Source organism: Rousettus aegyptiacus, unplaced genomic scaffold (assembly GCF_014176215.1).
Source record: "Rousettus aegyptiacus isolate mRouAeg1 unplaced genomic scaffold, mRouAeg1.p scaffold_m13_p_17, whole genome shotgun sequence".
NCBI lineage: Eukaryota > Metazoa > Chordata > Mammalia > Chiroptera > Pteropodidae > Rousettus > Rousettus aegyptiacus.
Window position 1 is genome coordinate 15,828,061 of NW_023416292.1, and position 21,215 is coordinate 15,849,275.

At 55.2% G+C, this 21,215-nt stretch overlaps 2 protein-coding genes across 13 annotated transcripts in view; one reads left to right on the forward strand and one right to left on the reverse strand.

Annotated features, from left to right (window-relative positions):
* ABL2 (ABL proto-oncogene 2, non-receptor tyrosine kinase) overlaps window positions 1–15,073 on the forward strand; it is an 87,915-nt gene extending 72,842 nt beyond the window's left edge. For 4 of the 11 annotated variants that reach the window (XM_036234572.1, XM_036234574.1, XM_036234573.1 and 1 more), the window contains 5 exons: window positions 235–468; window positions 778–11,743; window positions 12,838–12,938; window positions 13,623–13,851; window positions 14,075–15,073. In XM_036234572.1, the coding sequence (XP_036090465.1) occupies window positions 235–468; window positions 778–1,901 (1,358 nt within the window). In that variant the 3' untranslated portion in view covers window positions 1,902–11,743; window positions 12,838–12,938; window positions 13,623–13,851; window positions 14,075–15,073. Of the gene's footprint in view, window positions 1–234; window positions 11,744–12,837; window positions 12,939–13,622; window positions 13,852–14,074 lie in introns of all 11 variants that reach the window. The other 7 variants (XM_036234570.1, XM_036234569.1, XM_036234571.1 and 4 more) reach the window with 5 other exon arrangements.
* TOR3A (torsin family 3 member A) lies at window positions 11,500–21,215 on the reverse strand. 2 transcript variants are annotated; one of them, XM_016141210.2, is made up of 6 exons: window positions 20,589–21,194; window positions 19,512–19,625; window positions 18,620–18,885; window positions 16,899–17,077; window positions 12,669–12,793; window positions 11,500–12,230 (listed from the first exon to the last, which is right to left on the reverse strand). In XM_016141210.2, the coding sequence occupies exons 1-6, from the start codon at window positions 20,848–20,850 to the stop codon at window positions 11,980–11,982; spliced, it is 1,197 nt and encodes a 398-aa protein (XP_015996696.2). In that variant the 5' UTR covers window positions 20,851–21,194; the 3' UTR covers window positions 11,500–11,979. The 2 variants fall into 2 exon arrangements, with proteins under 2 accessions (XP_015996696.2, XP_015996697.2); XM_016141211.2 differs by having other exon boundaries at window positions 12,073–12,226; window positions 20,589–21,215.

Below are 21,215 nucleotides of genomic sequence, written 5' to 3' on the forward strand. Positions count from 1 at the left end.
AGATGAAGGCCGAGGTAAAAACCAGCAGGCCGTTTCTTTCCACTTATATCCCACCTCGCATTTGAAACACTAATCAGTATGAAATGATAACATATTTATTGGTTTCCTCTGAGTTCTGCTAACACCTGACATTTAATACATGCTGACAAAACTCGTACAGTTCAGCCTTAGTAACTCGAGCGTGATGGACTGACTTCCTGTGTTTCACGTTGCTGATCGGCCGTTTCTCATCAGGGTTCGCTAGGAGTGTGCAGGTCCCCAGCGGGTCTCCAGCACTGCCTCGGAAGCAAAGAGACAAGTCACCCAGCAGCCTCTTGGAAGATGCCAAAGAGACATGCTTCACCAGGGACAGGAAGGGTGGCTTCTTCAGCTCCTTCATGAAGAAGAGAAACGCCCCCACGCCCCCGAAGCGCAGCAGCTCCTTTCGGGAGATGGAGAATCAGCCCCACAAGAAATATGAGCTCGCGGGTAACTTCTCATCTGTCGCTTCTCTGCAGCATGCCGATGGGTTCTCCTTCACGCCTGCCCAGCAAGAGGCGAACCTGGTGCCCCCCAAGTGCTGTGGGGGGAGCCTTGCACAGAGGAACCTCTGTAACGACGACGCTGGTGGGGGTGGGGGCAGTGGCACCGCTGGGGGCGGGTGGTCTGGCATCACGGGCTTCTTTACACCACGCCTAATCAAAAAGACACTGGGCTTACGAGCAGGTAAACCCGCAGCCAGTGATGACGCTGCCAAGCCTTTTCCAAGGTCAAACTCTACGTCTTCCATGTCCTCAGGGCTTCCAGAGCAGGATAGGATGGCAATGACCCTTCCCAGGAACTGCCAGAGGGCCAAACTCCAGCTGGAAAGGACAGTGTCCACCTCTTCTCAGCCAGAAGAGAGTGTGGACAGGGCCAATGACACGCTTCCGAAAAAATCGGAGGAAGCTGCTGCTCCAGCCAGGGAGAGACCGAAAGCTAAGCTGCTGCCCAGGGGGGCGGCTGCTCTGCCTCTGAGAATGCCCTCTGGGGACCCAGCCGTTACAGAGAAGGACCCTCCAGGGGTGGGGGGACCCCCAAAGAGCAGGGAGAGGAACGGTGGGGCGCGACTCGGCATGGCCGGAGTCCCCGAGGATGGCGAGCAGGCAGGCTGGACGTCCCCGGCCAAGGCCGCGGCGGTCCTCCCAACCACTCACAACCACAAAGTGCCCGTCCTGATCTCGCCCACCCTGAAGCACACTCCAGCCGACGTGCAGCTCATCGGCACGGACTCTCAGGGCAATAAATTCAAGCTCTTGTCTGAGCATCAGGTCACGTCCTCTGGCGACAAGGACCGACCCCGACGGGTAAAACCAAAGTGCGCCCCACCCCCCCCGCCAGTGATGAGACTACTGCAGCCTCCGTCCCCGTGCTCAGACCCCGCGGAAGAGCCGGCCGCCCCGCCGGAAACGCAGGAGGGGGTGCGAAAGGCCGGGAAAGCCGGGAGGCCTGCGGCGCCTCCGCCCCAAGTGCCTGCGCCCGCAGCTTCCGTCTCGCCAGCCAAAATGGCCAACGGCACAGCAGGTACTAAAGTGGCTCTGAGGAAAACCAAACAGGCAGCTGAGAAAATCTCAGCGGACAAGATCAGCAAAGAGGCCCTGCTGGAATGTGCCGACCTACTGTCCAGTGCAATCACGGAACCGGTGCCCAACAGCCAGCTGGTGGACACTGGACACCAGCTGCTCGACTACTGCTCAGGCTACGTGGACTGCATCCCGCACACTCGCAACAAATTTGCCTTCCGAGAGGCTGTGAGCAAACTGGAGCTCAGTCTGCAGGAGCTGCAGGTGTCTTCGGCAGCGGCCGGTGTGCCCGGGGCAAATCCTGTCCTTAATAACTTACTGTCATGCGTCCAGGAAATCAGCGATGTGGTGCAGAGGTAGCCGCTGGCAGCCTCGTGGGAAATGCACACACGTCCGCGGGGAGAGGGCGAGGGACTTGTTTTCCTGTGTTCTTGTTTTCAAAAAATGAAAGACTGATACTTGAGTGTGTTTATGTGAAGTACCTCAGATCTCTGAGATCTCACGTTTACAGGTTCATCTCGAAAATATCAAAAGCAAAATCCACAGGCGAGGGGAATTAGACGGGGGCGGGGCAGTCGTGGACAGGATTGGGAGCCACGTGTGTGCGCGCCACGCCGTGAAGAACCAGATCCAGCCTGTCCTCACCCGGAGTGGTTCGAGGTGGTAGGGCTGCCCTCGCAGTGTCGCGAGGCCCCCCAGACAAGCGCCGGCCGCGACGCTCGCTCTACCAGGTGGCTTAGGGCTCCAGTAGGCACTGACGGTGATTATGTCCCCGCTCCCCTAACGAAGCTGGTGGCACAGAAGCAAGGAGCGCTGGGAATGTTCCGAGGGAAGTTTCGTTCAAGGCTGTCGAAGCAGCTCTTAGCCTTGGTCACTGCTGCAGTCAGAGCTGCAGATCAAAGCGCCAGAATTAGAAAATCTGGAAGCGCGGCCCTGTCCGTAGGCCTCTGTCCCATTTTCTGCTGGTGTGGTGACTGGTGCAGGGGGTAAAGAACGCTGGGAAGATAATGTCGGGGAGAGCGAAGCCACCTCCCCCGGTCCGGGGTCTGGCTTTCTGCTCGGTGGTGCCCGTCTGGAGACCGCAGGCACAGAGGTGTCGTCAGCTTGCCGGGCGGGCCACCTCCCCTTTCTCCTGGCAGCGTTTGGAGCGTTAAGCGACACTGGTTCAGGACTTAGCGCCGTGGGCGGGCGGGCTCTCCCGGGGAGGCCGTCCCCGACGCAGGGCCCTGGTGCGACGTGCTGGACTTTGAGCAGGGAAACCCGCCAGCCGGGCGCAGAGGTCTGACTGCGGGGAGCAGCTGGCGTGGTCCTTGTCGCCGTTTCTCTGTCCCTTTCCCCGTCCTTGTCACCTTAGACCCAGCCTAGGTGGAAAAGCATCCTTTCTCTTTGGATTTCTAATAAATCACCCCAAGTTATTCTCACATGCTCCTCTCTCTCATGTCCTCACCCCACCCCAGTCATTGTGCTCATTACAAGGATCGTATTGAGAATATTCTTTGATATTTAATGTATCTTAAGAATGTATAATTGAAGGAGCACGTCATTTCCAGGGGACACCAGTTAGATCCTGGAAACCTAAAGACTTAGCCCTCAAATATGTTTTGCTTTCTAAAAATAGACCTTTTTCTTCCATACTCATTTATAATTATGGAAGCTAATGAGGATCGCAGGGAACCAAATCTAATTGGTTAGGTAGTAATATTCTCAATATCAGGTCTAATTCTAGTTACCACTCCATTCTCTCTTTAAAGCTTTATGACCCTCCCCCCCCCCACTCCCTAGAAGATCCCAGTACAAAAAAATAAATACGTTATTTTTTCCTTCCAAAGGCATATTAACTTAGGAAGATAGGAATTCAGCATTGACGAGCAGAGAATTTCCTTCCTGGCTCTGTCGTGGATCCACTGTCAAGCCACGGCCCCATCTCCTAATCTGTTAAATGAAGGTAATGGTACGTGTCCTCACGGGCCTTTGACAGTTCAGGGTGGAGCCAGCCCTTAGAGCCCCCTGGGAATCTCTCCCGTGCAGTGTCACGTTGAGCGGTTTTTCACGCTCTTCTGTGCTCAGCACATCAGGAAATTTAGAACCTCTGAGAGTGCGTATTAAGTTGGCTAGAATGCTAAGGGGGGAAAACTACGTTTTGGACAGAGTTTGGCATCTTTGACCAAGGAGGAAACTAATTTTCATCAGAAGGAAAGGAGACCTTGGTCCTTGTCATGGCTGCTTGTGGGGAGACGCAGGCTGAGAACGGGGCCTGCCTTGTAGGGGGTGGGTGGTCTCTGTCCCCTGAGGATGCAGCACAGGCAACTAGCGAGGTGGTTATTAGTCCCTACAGTGGTTGGAAGAGAAGACAGTCCCTTTAACGCGGGTGTACACACCGATGTGCCCCCCGTCTCCTTTGCTACTCCCCTTCACCGTGCACGTCCATAAACTTGAAATCGTTTTAGCATTAGCCTTTTGTGGGTGGGGCAGGGAAAGCTAAAACTTTAGAATGTTGTTATGCTGCTTTTTAAGTTTATCCCTGTCATTGTGGGATGCAAGTTGAGGGATTACTATTGTTTTTCAGGTATTTTTTTTTTTTTTCTCCTAAGCAAGGGATCTTCCCTTGAGAGCTCTGAAAAAAAGCCTTGGAGGAACACTACTGAGTGTATTTAAGCTCCCCGATTTATTTTCTCACTGGAAGAAGAGTCCTGAGGGTGGGGGCTGTGTCTGACTCAGGGGCAGCGCCCAGCTCTGTCTCGCCTCCAGCGGGTGCTCAGTAAGGTCCTGAGTTCAGTCGACTTTCTCAGCACTGCTGGCAGGAGAGCTGGCTGGCCGCGCCCCAGTGCTCCACGCCCCCCGGATGCTGGCCGTGCGCGCGCCACCTCGGGAGCTGAGGGCTCGGGGCTCAGGTGAAAGAGGCACTGTCAACTTATTAAAGGTCATTTAGGTGTTTCCTTTTTCTCTTTGAAAAGGTCCAGATTTTCAAAACAACCTTGTGTAAATTCAAAAGTTTAAATTCAAAGAAAACTTCTAGAAACTAAAAATGTAGTTTAGGTCGATCTAATTTAAAAGCAAAGCTGAGAGCAGGAGCAAAAGCCCTCCTACGAAATGTTGAAAACTTTCTAAAATGATTTATATATATGTATGCATACCTTTGGGCTACTACAACTAGAACCCTTTCATGTACAGATAATATAATTTCAGTTTGGAAAAAATGCAGTATTTTGTGTAGAATATACCTTCATTGTGCTTTACATGAAGTATTTTCTTAAAAGGCTTTGTGTAAAATTAAAATGTGTATATTTTCCTACAGATTTCATCGTGATTTTCAGAGATATAGCCTTAAAAACATCAGCCCTAAGATTCAGTGTTTTTCCAGATGACCTCTGTACATCGAGGTCATTAGAGGGGAGCCTCTTGCCTAGCAGCATTTTGGGGTTTAAATTAGAATTTTCTTATAATTCGGTGGAAAGTTGGTTAATGAAATAGCGCCCAGTTAGTAAAACATGCCAACTCCAGTGCGGCCCAGCCCGTTTGACGGGACTAAAGTCTCGGAGCTTTTGAGTTGAAAGGATCCAGCGTAGATAAGAGTTCAGACTCTAAAGCCAGTCTAGACGGCGAGTCGCTTAATCTTCCTCAGCCTTTGTTTCCTCATTGGAAAACAGGGATGATAATCGTAGCTACCTCAGTTGTGGTAAGGATTGAGCGATGGTGCACGGGAGGTGCTGAGCCTGAGTGCCCGACGCGTAGTGCGCGTTCTGCAGATGTTAACCGCTTCTGCTGCTGATGGACTCAGTCCGGCGCGCTGTGCAGCAAACCCCCCGCTGAAGGACAAAGACGCCGACGCGGTAAGAATCCCCAGCCGGGCGGGCTCAGCCGGCGAGTCTTCCAGGAAGCCCTCCAGGGTTTGACGCCCAGCACCGCCTGCACCCTGTCGGTACCCAGCCTTAAAAACTGGAAGAGAGGATGCTTAAGTTACTTGCCCATCCTCTCAGAGCGCAGACTAGTGGCAGAGCCCAGGCTAGAGTTGGGGATCTCGTGACTTCCTGGTGGTGGCGTCTTTGTGCCATTCCTGCTGCCTCGTGAGACACTGCAGAAAAAGTGGCCCAGACAATCAGTCTGCACAGCGCCGCATGCTTCCGAAAGCACATTGCTCCTGGCGCTCGAGGGACTTGAATGCTGAGTGGCGGCAGCTCTAGCAAAGCAGGCATTCGGGAGAACTCAGTAATTTAAAAAGTGAGGTGGATCCGTCCTTAGGGACCGACGGCAGCAGCACAGCAATCTGCACTTTGTAAGAAGCACCAACTTAAGTTTTAAAAAACCTAGTTCTACATTCCTTTCTCATACAAAAAAAAATAACTATTCCGTGTCATTTTAATGACCGAGATAATGTATATGAAAGCACTTTGAGAAAAGTATCAAATATTATATAACTAACTATAAAGTTGTATTGTCTGTTTAGAAGATAAAACAGTGGATTAGATGCTGATTGACTTACAGGCTTTTACCTGTGGGGGACCTGAAAATGCACACGTGTAAACAGTCACCTCTGTAATCTGTCACCTTTATGACCTTGAAGACTGCGACACGAATCTGTGCAGGTATAGTGAGTGTTTTACTAAAACTAGCTCAGTGCCGAGTGACTTCAGAACACTGGGGACCAACTTTCTGGTTTAATCACAGTCGTTAAAAGGTAGCCGTGGGCACTGCCGAACCCACAGCTCTCCCAGGGACCTTGGCGCACGAGGCAAGAGGCCCTCCTGGTTTTGAATATTTGTCCACTAAGCGGCACCCTAGCACGGCGGGAGCAGACGCCTCGCCCGTGCACGTTGACAGTGTCGTCTTCAACCTGTGTCCTGCGTGGGGTTTCTGCCGCATGTGGGGGGTGGGGCCGCGGGGGGTCAGCAGAGATTGGGAGGCCGAGAACCAGTGCGTTTTGGGGATTCCTTTTAGGGTTTCCTACCACAGAGTTATAAATGAGCTCCGCATTCGTCATCCATGTTGTTTATTTTTTCCAAGGAGAGTAGCTGAGCATAACTCACCCGTTGAATTACGAAAGACCCGCGTGGAACGCGCCGGTGGCCCCTTTCGAGTTGCGGCTGCGCCGCGTTCTGGCGTCGCCCACTCCCTTCCCTTCCGGCTGCCGATGTCATTGTCACCATCGGGCCGCGCTGCCGCAGGACTTGACATCGGGCTGACGGGGCTGTCCACAGTTTTGTCCGTGATGATTTTCAGGTTTCCTCGTCTTGCTTGCTTTAACTTGTTCTCCCTGAGTTTGGGGCCCATCTCTCTGCCCTACGCGTTAGTTATGACCAGTTCTATGTAGGTGGGTCTCCAAACTTAAGTTTCTTACGTTACGTGTTTATTAATAGACTTCAGCTGTTGATACCTGTCTTTGCTTCTGTCAAGCCAGCAGTTCACTTTTTTAAGTGCCTGCTGCAGTTTGGAGTATGGGGGAGCAGGAGAAAAGGAGGGAAAGGCAGCCCGAGGCCTGTGCCTTCCGTGTGACAGCCCAGGGACGCTGCTGCTAGCCACGGCCCGGTCGGGGAGGAAGGCCTTTGGCTGGCTCTGAAATGCGTCACACTGGTAACAGGCAGGATATTTATGTCCCTGAGATAGAGTTTGTTCCCCAGCTACCAGACTTTACAAAACCTAATGTGAGGCGTTTTGGGGTGGGCTGGTAGGACCCGACTCCTGCCCTGTCCCCGCCCTCCCGTTGTGGGCAGTGGGGGCAGGCCTCAGGGCCGGGAATGGGCTGCACTCTGCTCGAGCGTCCACCCCGTGACAGCCTTAGCGCCAGCCTGTCTCTTGTGAGTTCACTGCAATGTCCAAAAAGATGAGTTCTGCTCTGGGTCCCCTGCTGCTCGTCCACCTGCCTCGGTTGCATGCTGCCCTGAGATAATGTGTGAGCAAGATGGTGGTTCCTTCACTTCGGGCTCAGTGTCCTGGGCCCAAAGGACAGGCAATCAGGGCAGGCTCCATCCTGTGATAGGGTGAAAAGATCCCCAGGGGAGGCCGGGACAGGTCATCCTGATTTGAGGCTGGCTGGGAGCAGTAGAGGTCACTCTCAGAGGACTGTGCCTTCAAAGATGGACTCCGCACGTTGTGCAGAGGGAAAGACTTGCAGGCTAGTTGACGTTGCACGGCCGTCAGACTAGAACTGGTAGAAATGACCTTCGTGGGCAGCAGCGGCTCAGGGCGCCAGTCAGCGCGCGTCCCCACTTGAGATCCGTCCTGCGCGTGGGAGGCCGACCCGCCGCACCGCCGCAGGCGAGCGGGAGGAAGGCTGATCCGCCCCGTCGCTCCCTCCGGCCTCCCTGCTTTGCTCCTGTGTCCAGTTACAAGTTTGAAGTTGTTTCTTGCTCCTGTAAAGTGTAGCCTTTAACCTCCCCACTGCCGCGTGCCCTGTCCACTCCGCTGAGGTCACAGATGCTGTGTGGGCGGATCTTCGAACCTGCGGATCACCGAAGGCTCAGGATGTCTCCTTTACGTCAGAAGGCTGAGGCCCAGCGCGGGTCCTCAGACCGCACCCTGGACAACCCCACCCCCGGTCTGTTCTCCGAGGTTCCCAGTTCACCATCACAGCTCGTTTCTGGGTCCCGCGTGTTGCTCGGAGCTACTGAGCTGTCGTGCAAGGCTCGAGGTCTTGGAGCCTTCTAGTTCTTTGGGACAGTAGTCGAGAACTATCACGCTAGCAGGCTTTATGAAAGGAAGTAGAGTTTACATGGTTGTAGCTTGTTCAGATTTGCTTCTGAGCCTCAAGATGCAGTCAGGCACCATGAACGTTAGTTGGAGAACAGGACTTCTGGTTAATGAAATTTTCACACGTAAAGGTACTTACTCTCTAGCAGTTGTTACAGTGATAATGCAGGTATGCCAGACGTAGTCTTGATGCAGAAGGCATCGCAGGATGCCGCGATGCCTCAGGGTCGTCGGCGGATCCCAGCGACTGCTCCGCACCGTTCCGGAGCACCGCGCCACGTGCTGGGAGCGGCAGGAGCGCCGGGCGACGTTCCTGGTAGCGGGAGGCGTGACGAGCCCGCTGTCCTCCATTTGGGCAAGCTGGTTTTCACCGTGGCCACTGTACTTGGGGGCCTCTTACGAGAGAGATTTTCTGAGGTCTTGAGAAGTCACCTTGATTAGGCTGATTGTCCTCCAGAAAAATTAGTAAAACGAGAAGGGACACTGAGGTACTCATCTTAGTTTTTTAGGGCGTATGTTCGAAAACCCTCGGATGTCCGCTGTGTGTCGAGGGTCCACATCACGTCCACATCACGTTCGTACACTGTCGGCTCGCTGGGGGAGGCAGGGCCAGGGGAGAGGAGCTGACCGACCTTTCCCTGGGGAGCGGGAGCTGGGCCCCCCGCCCCCATGTGCCTGCTCTGAACCCCGTGTCCTGGTGGCCCCCACGCTTCCGTCCTTGCAGTCTGATTCTGTAATGACTGTAGGTGGAGAACCCTGGTTTCATGTTTGCTTGGCAAAAATAAGTGAATATTTTGTAGTGGGTGACAGAACTTTGTCCTAAAATGTATGAACTAGATTCTTTAAAGCTTGTTTCATGTCTATACCAAAGGTCACCCTCTGCGGGTGTGTGTGTGGTGGGTGCACAGAGGGTGCTGTCTGGAGGGCCTGGCCCCGCGCGTTGCTGAGGGGACACAGTGAGACAACATGGGGTTTGACCGAAACGCATCAGGCATGGGTCACACTGAGGTGTCGGCAGGTATTTGTTCTTGTTATTGTAATATATTTTCAGGTGTTTTGTTTTTCTAACTTAATTCTCACCCTGTTGTCTGACTGTGAACTGCTAACAGTGTTAAACTTGATGTAAATAAATGAGGCCCTCGCAAGGGGAATGCTGTCTGCCTGTTGTCTCACAAGGCTTGCCAACTTGTGTTTTATTTTGAATAAAGGTTGCAATATTTTATTGGCAAAAGTAGGCTTGTGCTTGGAGTTTTCTCCCATAATGTTAACTGACAGAGAAGCTAAGCAGACTTTGTCTCTACGTAACATAGACTTCTGTAAGGTAAAGAAGCTGGTCTTAGCTTCCCTCTGGCACGTTCTTCAGAATGTCCCCTGTGGGGGTGAATACTCATCCTATGATGGATTACATTTGTGGACATGGCCAAAGGCGTCATCTGGAACCCAGCTGGTACAGAAGGTGGGTATTGTGTGTGTGTGTGTGTGTCCGTCCGTCTGTCCAGTGTGAGGTGACTATAAATGAGATTTAATTTCTTCAGAGTCCATTTTGAGGACCATTGCAAATAAGTTATAAAAATGTTTTGAGCCAAAGTAGTATCAATAGAGTAAGTATAGAAACTCCCAAGTACCATTCTGTTCTTGTTTGACTTAGTCTTCAGTTTTTTTTAAAAAAGAAATGAGCCATTGCTTTTAGAAGTCAGGTTTTAATTAGGTATGAGTAGGGTAGACTCAAGCAGTGCCCACGTGAGGTCCAGTTAGAATGGCCGTCGGTGGCCGCCCGTGCCCCTCCCCATGTGGCCCTTTCCACCCTTCTCTCCCGCTCACTTTCGGTTTGTGGTGGGGGGGGGGGCGGGCGGGGAGGGGTCTGTTTCAGTCTGTTCAGTCTGCAGAGAAGACTCCCCACTGTATTCCCCGCTTTGTGTTATGGTGACGTTCTCCACACCTGAGGCTGTGCCATTTGCTGAGGAAACGTTTTATCGTTTTATTTTTGCTGAGGAAATCTGGGAATTAGAAGCAAGTCTGCAAAGTATCGGTGCTGGGGTCGGACCACCTGGGTTGAACCCTGACCGCTCCAGTAACTAGAGCTTCGTGACTGTGCAGGACACGTAACCTCAGCCTGAGTTTTCGCATTTATTAAAGGGATGATTTGGTGCCTGTTACAGTGTTAAGATGACACACGACGGTGGCTGCAGAGGGCCCAGCACCAGGCATGGCCCGGCAGGTGAGTTTTCAGACGTTGGTTACCTGAAACCAGCCTCGGCCGGCAGGGAGCCAAACACCAGATAGCCCGAGGCCCAGCCACGGTGCCGCCGACAGCGGGTTTACCAGGTGTCCGCCGGTCAGCGCCTAAAGCTCTGCGTCCTGAGCACTTCATAAGGATCAACTAATTTAATCCGTACAGCAGCCCTCTGAGGTAAGTCCAGTGACCCTCACTTCACCAAAGTGGAAGCCAGGGTTAAGCCGAGGGTGACTGTCCCGCGGCCTCACAGCGGCAGGCGGCCGAGCCCCGGCACTCAGCAGTCTGACTCGGAGACGTGCTCGGGCGACTGTGCCCCCTGCTCGTCTTGGTTCCCGCGGTGTGAGGAGCTTAGACCCCAGATTTGTGACATGGGACGTGGCTGGCCAGTGCCAAGAGGACAGCTGTTCTGTGGCTCTGAAACTTTAAGAGGCACATTCTCCAGCTTAAAGTGCACGTTGGGTTTTGAGCGGGATATGCAGTGTGATCGGGTGGCCTGTGTGCGCCCAGGATGCTCCCGCAGCTCAGCCAGGTTTACTCTGATCCCGTGAGAGGTGTGGAGCTCCGCCCCTCATGCGCTGCATCTGGCGTGGCCCCGGCTGGGCGCTCCCTAACAGGCGGGTGTCGGAGGGGCTGCGTGCAGGGAAGTCAGGGGGGTGGACACAGCAGTGTTTCAGCAAGGTGAACGGTGAGAAGGTTGGGGAGGGTTTTAAATAAGAGGATGCCTGAGGTGACGGCAAACATAAAAGGTTCTGGAGCATGGGGGGAGGACCAAGAGAAGGAAAGACGCAAGCACCTCCCGTGCGGAGGCACAGCTCGGCCATCGGTCCGCAGAACTGACTTTCTTTTTAAAGTGGGAGATGTTTCCACACAGACCCATGTGCTGTGGGAGGGAGCCTTCTCCGTACGCAGTCAGGCGGCAGACCGGCCACCCGTGGGCCTGGCGAGTGCCAGCACCTGCGCTTGTACGTGTCGCCTGGCATTTAGGATTCTGTTGAGCGAACAGTACTACTGGGTCTCACGAAGAAAGTAGGCTGAAGGTTTTTAGAAAAATACAAAGTTTTAATGTTTACATGTGACAGTCGTGTCAAAGCTCCTAACTTTAAAAATCTTAAAATCTGCGAAGCAGAACAAATCTTAGCTTATACTGGCATGATTTTTTTTAAAAAGATGATTCTGTGCACTTTTTACTTCAGCCTGAGGCTCTTCGCTGACAGCTGCTCGGCTTCCCGTGGGAACAAGTGGCCCCCGAGCCAGCGCACCCCAGGCGCACGCTCTGCCACCGGTGAGCAGCACTCCCTTGCCCTCCCTGGCCCGGGGGCTGCGGCAGCTGAGGCCCACGCGGCTTCCTCCAGCCACCACCCCTTCGCACTGTGGTCTTCAAGGCACTCAGTGGTTTCACGACTTGGCTTCTGATTTGAGGCCTTCCTTGCACACAGCACTCTGCTGGCGTGCGCGCTGGCCCCAGGCAGGGTCCTGTCGGTGGAAGGAAGGCAGCTTCGAGACGTTTTCATCCAGCCTTCAAGGCAAGAAATAGTTAATTCTCTGGGAAATGGATTTGCATCCCTGGGAAGAGAAGATTTTTTCCTCCTGGGGGACATAGACCATCATCGTGGCGATTTGGTCCAGGTCCTCCTCTGCGTACGGGAGCTTCTGGCTCAGGAAAGCGTCGCGTGCACACAGCCTCACGTGGCGGTACTCCAGTGGCAGGAAGGGGACAAAGAAGTCAATCAGGTTGTCCTTCACAAGACGGCTGTGGCCAAAGCTGCTGTCTGAAACCAAGACCGTAGTTACACGGGGTCTGGCCTGGGCAGGGCTCCCTGCAGCTCCGCCTCCTTTTGGAGCGGGCACCGTGGCTGACGATGGCCGTGTGCCACCGGCGCAGCGGCAGAGCGGACCGCGACGGCCAGGTGCACACGGGCCTTCCCTGAGCTGCGCACGCAGACTCCTCGGGGCCCCCAGGCCACTGCCTGCGGTTCCAGGGCTGGGGCAAATACTCTTTTTCAAAGCATTTTCAGAAAAAGAGTTTGGCTGTCGCGGCACTTCTCTCGTGCCCACCTAGAGCTGACAGCGAGATGACCGCCATGGCGTGTCCTGTGGTGCTGGCGCCCTGGCCGCCTCCTGAGTGCACATCCCCACCACACACGCGCCATCTTCCGCCCGCGGCTCTCACCACAGGCTCGTTTTCTGTGCGGCCGGGAGTCAGTTACCTGTGGACGCCACGATCTCAGCCTGGAGCCGGGGCTCCAGCTGGTCCACTGTGACGGCTTCCCGGGCCCAGCCGGCCTTCAGCAGCCTCAGGACCTCCTCGTTGATGACGTTGCCCCCGAGGTTACTGAAAGAGACAAGGGCTTGTTAAAAGGTTTTTTTTACGTTTAGGTTCCAATGGGTGACTTGACCACTGAAGCCACTGCACTGGGGACTGGAGGTTGAGCGGCCGGGGCCTCTGCTTCCCCAGGAGATCCTGCCACAACGCAGAGGTAAGACAGTGTCCTGCTCTGCCGCCCGTCCTCCCTGCCTTGTTCCCTTCTGACACACGGCGAGGGTGCGGGGTGTGGAGAGAGAGGCCTGTGATTCCAGGACAGGGCAGCAGGTGCTAGCGGAGGGTCAGCTGAGGCCCTAGAGGGTGAGGCTTCTGCGCAAACGCAGGTGGAGCGGTGGGCCTCCGGCCTGCGTCAGGGCGAGGTGGCCTTGGCCGTGCATATGGATTGGAAGGGCCGTGGGGTGACCTGGCCAGTCTTCCTCCCCTGAGAGCATCATTCTGGGTTGACGAGGCAGGGGAGTGTTGCAGGAGCTTTTCTTAAGTCTGCGTTCAGAGCGGAAGGTGAGGAGGATTTGAGAGTTAGTTTAGGAGACGCACTCAGCAGGACCCTGTAACTGCTGCCTGCGAGAAGTGAAAGGTCACCAGGGTTGGCCTGGAGCGGCCCCACACCAGGAGCGGACGGGCACGTGTGTGGTGCACTTGCCTGCGATTTCTCTCAGGGGTCGTGACGTTGTCAGGCAACTGGAATTTGGGGTCTGAAGCACAGGAAAGAGGACTGGGTTAGACAGATGGAGAAAAGGGGTACGAAGACCCCCTGGTGCCAGCATCAGGGGAGCTGGGAAGACCTCGCAGGCCTCCTGCCCGCCCCGTAACACACGCTCTGCACCTGCTTCTTCCTCAGGCCCAGAAGACCGTGAAGCTCCGACTTGTTCTCTCTCTGCCGCCACCAGAGGGTGAGGAGAGGCCGGGGCAGCTGTCCTCCCTGCCCGGGGAACCAATACTTCCTTCCTGTAGGGGCCATGAGCCCCCCACGTCCTTGTTCATCTGCTCAGCCGGGTGGCCCCTGATCCTCGCATGGAGGAAAGCATGCCCCTTGCTACCGGGAAGGTCGTCTGCACACATCAGCCAAGGTAAGACCTGCCCTTGGACTGCCTGCTCCTAGGTCCCCACGTGAGGCAGAGGTGGGTTTGCTGAGGCCAGTGCAGGGGAGAGGACCCCAGCGCCTTCTCCACCTGTGTAACCACCTTGCTTAGCACGTCTCAGGTGCTTGGCCCCTGCTTACCGAACTGGACCCCTCTGCACCTGCGTTTGCTCTCTTCCTCCTTCCTGAATTTATCTCATTTTCTCCCACAGCCACCGTTTCTTCTCGCCTCCTAAGACATAAGCGGGGGACCGCCACACTGGCACCCACCTTTAGATGTTGCCTTCCTGGAGCACCTCCGTTCCCTTCCACATCCTCCCAGGTCACCTGCCAACCGCGGGGACAGGCACCTTTAGAGACTCGCCCTCACACCGCAACAGAAGGGGACTCAGAGGCCTCCAGAACTCTGGTAACCAACCCCACCTGCTAAGTCTTTCCTAGTGTTTTCGTTTGTAAAATGGAAGAAATGGACGAGACCGTTCCAGATGCCCCTGAGGCGCAGGGGTCCCTCAGCACATTCTGGGCATCGGGGTGCAAGTCCTTTCTGTCCTTTGAGAACAGCCTCTCACCTCCCTCCGCTTTTTGGCTGCAGTGTGAAGAGGACGATAGCTTTGAACCTGTGACCTGTCTGCAGCCTCCGAGGAAATGGGCGACAGTCGTGCTGTTAAGGTTCTCGTGCCCGGCCTGTGGGTCCCGACTCCCTCTGCCTGGATGAAGGCTCGGCTCGGGGGCTCTGTGGTCCCCATTATACCCCCTGCTTCAGATGCCACCGCAGGGCTGGCCCCGCAGAACCACTGGCACCTACCTCAAACAGCAGGGCTGGGACTTTCATCCTGAAAACACTCCTGGCCTTACACCCGTGTCAGTGCTTCGAGCATCTGTGCTTTGCTTTTAGAGTCACCACCCCGTGTTGCAGAAATCAAGTCCGGAAACTTGGAGTCACTGTGCCCAAGCCCCTGGCACCGAGCCTGGACTTGTTACCTGACTTAGTTGCAGCTTCCGGCTTCTCCAGGTCTGTAGTCTAGAGTTTTCTGGTCAGTAACAACAATATGTCCCCCAAGGCCCTGCCATTCCCCTGATGAGACCCCTTACCTTCTCATGGAAGGGAGCCTTGCCCCAAACAATCACAATCCTTTCTTTTCTAGTTTTTCTGTCCTGTCCATGTCACAGAATTGGATGAATCACTCAATAAAGCCCCTTAGATCTGTAAATGAACTTGACTGAATTTTTGTTAACAGCCTCAAATACACCGTCTTCCCCTATTCACCCTTAGAATACCTGAAACCCTTCAGGGTTTAGGGGACAGGAGCAGGTACCAGCTTGGCCTCTCCATCCTGGGGTAGCAGAGGCCCACTTGGGGTGGGGATGAGAAGATCTAAATACTACAAAGGCAAACATCTGTCTAGAGAGAGCAGAGTCACCTGGGTCACATTAGAAAGCTACAGTGATCAGAACAGAGAACCAACAATAAACTCACATATGTGGTCAATTTAGAGCAAATGGAACTATTTTGTACCATGTGCAAAAATTAACTCAAAATTAGACTCAAACCATAAACTCCTAGAAGAAAACAAGCAGTAAGCTCCTTGACGTTGGTCTTGATTTTTTGGATCTGACTCCAAAAGCAGACAACAAGCAAAACTAAATGGGACTACATCAAACTAAAAAGTTTGCACAACAAAGGGACCCATCAATGAAAGGAAAAGGCAGCCTACTGAATGGGAGAAAATATTTTATTTGCAAATCATATGTCCAGTAAGGGGTTAATATCCAAAATAAAGACCTCATACAACTGGATAGCAAAAAAACCCAGAGACTAGATATTTTTCCAAGATAACACACAGATGGCCGATAGGTACATGAAAAGGTGCTTGACATCGCCAATCAGGGAAATACCAACCAAAACCACAATGAGGTCACGCCTGACACCTGTTTAAATGGTTACCATCAAAAGCGAAACAAATCCTGGCAAAGACGTGGAAACAAGGGAACTCTTACACCCCACTGGGGGGAATGTAACCATGGAAAACAGCATGGAGGTGCCTCAGAAAAACAGAACCCCTGCGGGATTCAGCCATTCCGCTTCTGTGTGTTCATCCAAAGAAAACAAAAACACTAACTTGAAAACACCTGCGCTCCTACATTCACTGAAGCATTATTTACAACAGCCAAGATATGGAAGCAACCTGAGTGTCCGCCCCCCGGATGAATGAAGAAAACGGGGTGCACACACGCGGAATACTACTCAGCCATAAAACACCATGAAGTCTCGCCAGCGCGACCACACAGGAACCTTGAGGGCGTTATGCTACGTGAAATCTCACACGTGGAATCTAAAACAAGCACGCTCACAGATACAGGGAACACAGCGGCGGGGTGGGGAGAGGGCGAAGGGTACCAACTTCACTGTCAAATAACCCTGGGGATAAAGTGCACAGCGTGGTGACTAGTCGGTCCTGGACTGCATGTTTAAAAGCTGCTGAGAGTGGGTCTTAAAGGTTCTCATCACCAGAAAAAAGTGTGTGCTGACATGCGAACTATTTCACAGGACCGGCAGACCTTGGAGATGCTGTGGGTTTGGTACCGCAGTGAAGTGAGCCAATCTTTTTGCTGGTGGAGGGTTTGCCTTCACTTTAGAAGCAAAGCACAAAACGAGGTGCCTGTATATGCGAATAGCCATCACATTGTACATCTGAAGCTACTACACTGTTAGAAAGCAGTTACACCTCAGCTAAAGAAAAGCCAACCTTAGCGCCCTTCTGGGGCGCGGCTGGATGCGGGGGGGCCGTGGTGCCACTGTCCTTCAGGTGTGCCAAGGCCTAAGGCCCCCTCCCTGCACCCTGGCAGCCAGGCTTCTGCTTTTCCCCCTGGAGCTGTGCTCCTCCCCTGTGGAAAGGTCTGCGGCCTCGGAGGGCGGGGAGGCCCCCGCCATCAGCTTATGTGCCAGGTGACAGCCCCCAAGCCTGGTGCGTGTGGCACCTGGACAGAAGACTCCTCCTTGCCCGGTCCTCGTGACTGCCGTTCCTCGGACCTTACCTGAGGAAAAGAAGGATGCTCCTCGGAGACTCAGCCCTGAGGCTGTCCGGGGCCTGGAGTTGCAGGTGTGGCCTGAGCGCCTCCAGCAGTCCTGGGTGCAGCTTCTCCGCCTCATCGAAAACGAACAGGGTCTGGCCGCAGCGCTCCCGCGTCTCCCTCATCTGGTCTGTGAGCCACTCCTGCGGAGTACAGGTTGCTGCTGGGGACCCACGTGCCCACTCTCCTTGGAGGGCCCTTGCCAGGCCCGGTTCCCCAGGGTCCAGCAGTGGATCGCCTGGGGCTGGGCTCTCCCAGGAGCCACCAAGTGCCAGTGCTGGGGGCGGGGCTACGCAGCGCCTCTAGCAGGCCTCGAACGTGCTTCCCAAGTGACTCTTGATCTTCGCTGGTGATTTTCCCAGAGGTGTGAAAGGTACAGGCAGCCTGGAAGGAAGAGGGCCTGCTCCCTCCCCTCCAGGATGAGGCCTCAACTCATCCTCCCAGGGGTAGCGGTCAAGCCCTAATGCAGGGGTGACAGGTGGAGACAGGCCCAAGTGCCCAGACGCAGCCACAGTCCTATCAGGAGCTCCCAGGAGCAGAGTCCCCACCGGCACCCAGGCTGGGCGGGGGACTCAGGAGAAGCATGAGGGAGGACCCATCAGGGACCCAGCCAGCTCCTAACTGGGGCTCCCCATCCAGGCAAGGTAGCCCGCCGCTGGAAAGGTGCACCCTGCAGGGGGCGCCAGGAGAACAGGCCGCTCCTGCCCCCAAACAGCAGAGCGACAAAGACAATTTCTGTGCCCCCACTTGTGGGCAGGGTTTTAGCAGGTCGTGTTCTCACTGTCCACCTCCCTGGATGGTGGCTTCCGTTCGTCACCTGAGTGTGAGAGGCGCGTGCAAGTTGAGTGTGCACATGTCAGTTTTCACAGTGAGGAAGCTGAGACGGCAGATTCGCCGCAGCCACCTGCCCCTAGGACAGTTCACCAACCCCTGGCCACACTGCAGATGCCTGGCGACTCAGGCAGTCTTGTCCTCAGAGGCTTACATAACCTTCCCAGGTTATCAACTCCAAACATTGGAACTTAAAGCCAAAGCCAGACACGGTCATGTTACAACTCAGTGGGGCTCTGCTCACTGTCTGGCTTGCTTTAAATATGTGTCGCAGTGGAAGAACCCAAAATAGCAGAGTGACAAAGACAATTTTTGTGTCTCTACTTGTTGGCCTTTGAGGGATTTGGGGAAGACATGGAAAATCACTTATGATATGGCTTTTGACAAAAAGATATGCAATTTTCTGTCCAATATAACTACAGTGGCATAAAATACCACAGGGGAAGGGCTTGAAGTACGCCAAAATGCTGACTGGCGGTGTGTGTGGGGTGGTGGTGACGATGTTTTTGCCTTCCTCTGCTCCACATTTCCTGTGACATTTCCACTATTTCTATGACAGAAAAGTTAACGTCTGGCTGGTGAGGAGACAGAGCTCAGGCTGACTGGTGTTTGGAACATCAGTCTTTCCTCCACACGTTCGGGGCCTCATCTGTGTGGAGGGGATGTCTCTGTGGGTAGCAGGTTCTGCCGAAACAGCCCCTTGTCCCTGAACACCCGCACGTGGACTTCTCCAGGGCCCACCCTTGCAAGGGCCTTCAGGGTCTCCCTCGCAGCACGGAGCTGCTCCTCGGGCTGTCCGAGCCTCCCCCAGCCCCGGCCCGGCCCGCAGAGCTGCCCACACTGCCCGGCCTCACCTCGTATAGGTCCGCGTCCTTGGGGTGGGGGAAGTGGAACGTGGCGATGAACAACTTGACACAGTCGCTCCTCAGCCCGTCCCGGTACAGGTTCTCCGCCAGCATCCGAGCCACGAAGTTCTTGCCTGTGCCAGACCAGCCGTGGAACGACAGGGCCAGGGCCTTGTCTGGACGGGGCAGCGCTAAGTAGCTCCTCACCGCTGTCGGAACCAGCTCCTGGGCCAGGTGCTGGCCGTGCAGGCGCACACGCAGGTCTGACTCCAGGCCTAGGGACGGCAGAGCGGAGGCCACAGTGAGAGGTGCACACAGGTACAGCGCCCCCAGGTTCAGCAACAGAGAGAGTGAGCACCTCTGGACATCTCTGAGGTGGGGCCATGTTTCCATCCTACATGGCCTCAGAACAAGCCACTGGGCAGACCTGGCACTGGGCAGACCTGGCAGCCGAGGCCTGTGGGCTATTTTCTGGAGTCTGAGAAATCAAGATAAACTTAGGAAGAGAATAGAATCACTTTTTCTGAACGTCCTGAAGACTCCCCAGCATGGTTGGCAGAGACCTGTCTGGAGAAGGGGCCCCGGCCCCCATGCCTGTAAGACTGCTCCCATGTGGAAGCTTCAGGACTCCACAAATATTTTATGGAGACACCCTCATTTTATTCATCTTAATTCGGCAAACACCTGCTGAGGGCAGCTAGTGTGTGCAGTCCTCTGCTGGGCCTTACTTCCTCCCGGCCGGGAGGGTTGGAGATGGGTACTGCTGGGAGCCGGGGTGGGCACAGGGAGGGTGTGCCGCCAGCTGTGGGCAGGGTGACGGGTCCCTGGCACCGCAGCCATTTCCCTGAACTGCCTCCCCTCCCCCCAGGTCCCAGCCCCTTCACGCCACACAAGTTCTAACCTGTGAAGTTGTTGGTGATCCTGCAGTCCCCGCCCCCGCAGCAGTCCTGGAAGCTGCAGTACCACGAGGTCAGGGTGTCCAGGTACTGCTGGCCCAGCAGGGGAAGGCTCCAGCCTGGAAGAGGAGGCCCCGTGAGACAGGGACGGAGCTCAGGGCAGAGAGGGAGGGCAGTTCCTCCTCCAGCCAGCCACTCCTCACTGCTCTCCTCGGGGCCTTCCTCTGCCTTGCCGGGAAATGGGCACAAGAGGGCACTAACAGCTTTGATGCAGCAGATGGCTTTGCTGTAGGTGCAGCTCCAGCAGAGGCTCAACTTACTCGACAAACACGCCTTAAGCTCACATCAGAGAGTGAGAAGCCCAGACCTCGCCTGGGAGGACGGCAGACAGCTGGTGATTATCATTCTTCCTACTTGCTCTGGTTTCCGCATTCATCTGATCACAGCCAACCCCGAAAGCATCTCGATCTTTTTGCCAAATATCAATTTGAATATACTCAGCATTGCCAAAAACAGAACAGCCATTCACTGGAAATTAGAAATCTTTTGATTTAAATGAACAATGTTTGGAGCCCCATTACAGGACTACCATCACAGCAGTATTACTGGACCTAGAATTACTGACAAAGGCCACAAGGAACCTGAGATAGTCTGGTCTATGACCGTGATGTGAAAACCCCGCCACATCATTTGTCAGTGACAGTACAGGAACCAGAAATTAGGGCTAGGACTCCCAGCCCGGACTCTGCCTCCTTAACCAGCAGAGGAAAAGGGACTTGGGTGTACCCAATGAGGACTTGGCCTTTTAGCCATCGAGAAGGCGTGAACTGCCTGCAGGAAGCAAGATCAGGTCACAGGGTGGGGGCCCCTGGCCTACCGTCTGCATAAGGCGGGAAGCGCCACGGATGCGGCGGCAGCGACAGGGCTTCCTGTACCTCCCCACCCCCCCCAGGCTGGGCACCGGAGTAAATCTGGCTAAGGCTCCAGCCAGGTGACCCGGAAGACAACGAACCAGGACAGGGGCCGAGTTTTGACAGCGGCGGACTCCCGCCCTCTGCGCGGCGGGCAGGCGCCGGTCTTACCGTGGGGCCACGCGGCGCCCTCCTCGTCCTGCTCACAGGCCTCGGGCCACACGCGGCAGGCGAAGAGCGCCCAGTACCGTTTGGAAAGGGTGCCGGCCACCCTCAGCCGCTCCCGCAGGCCCTGGAAGGCCCGCCAGGCCGGTCCCGAGCCCCGCTCCTCGGCCGCCTCCCTCGGCCCGGCACGGCCGTGCTGACCCAGCCCGACCGCGAGCAGCAGCGGCAGGAGAAGGAGCCAGAGCCGGGGCCGCGGGCCGCGAGGCATGGCGGGGCTGGACGCGCTCCTCCTGCCGCTGCCCGGCTCCAGGTGGGGAGGGTAGGCGGCTGGGGATTGGTGTTGCCATGGAAACCGCAGGCCCCACGTGACCCCAGGACCAGGCGGTGCGGAGCGCGGAACCGAAACCCAGGCTGGTGGCCCGAGGGCATCCTGAGGCCGGCGCAGGCACCACCCACCAGACCTGGCTCCGTCAGGCGTCCACGTGGCCACTGCCTTCACCCTGTTACTTTTGGGCAGGGCGGTGGCCCATCGAGGGCTACCAAATAAGGGCACTTGTGCCCTGCCTCGCGTCTGCGGATCAACTTCCGGCCAAGCTGCCTGACAACCCGCAGCCACCTCGCCCGGCAGCGGGG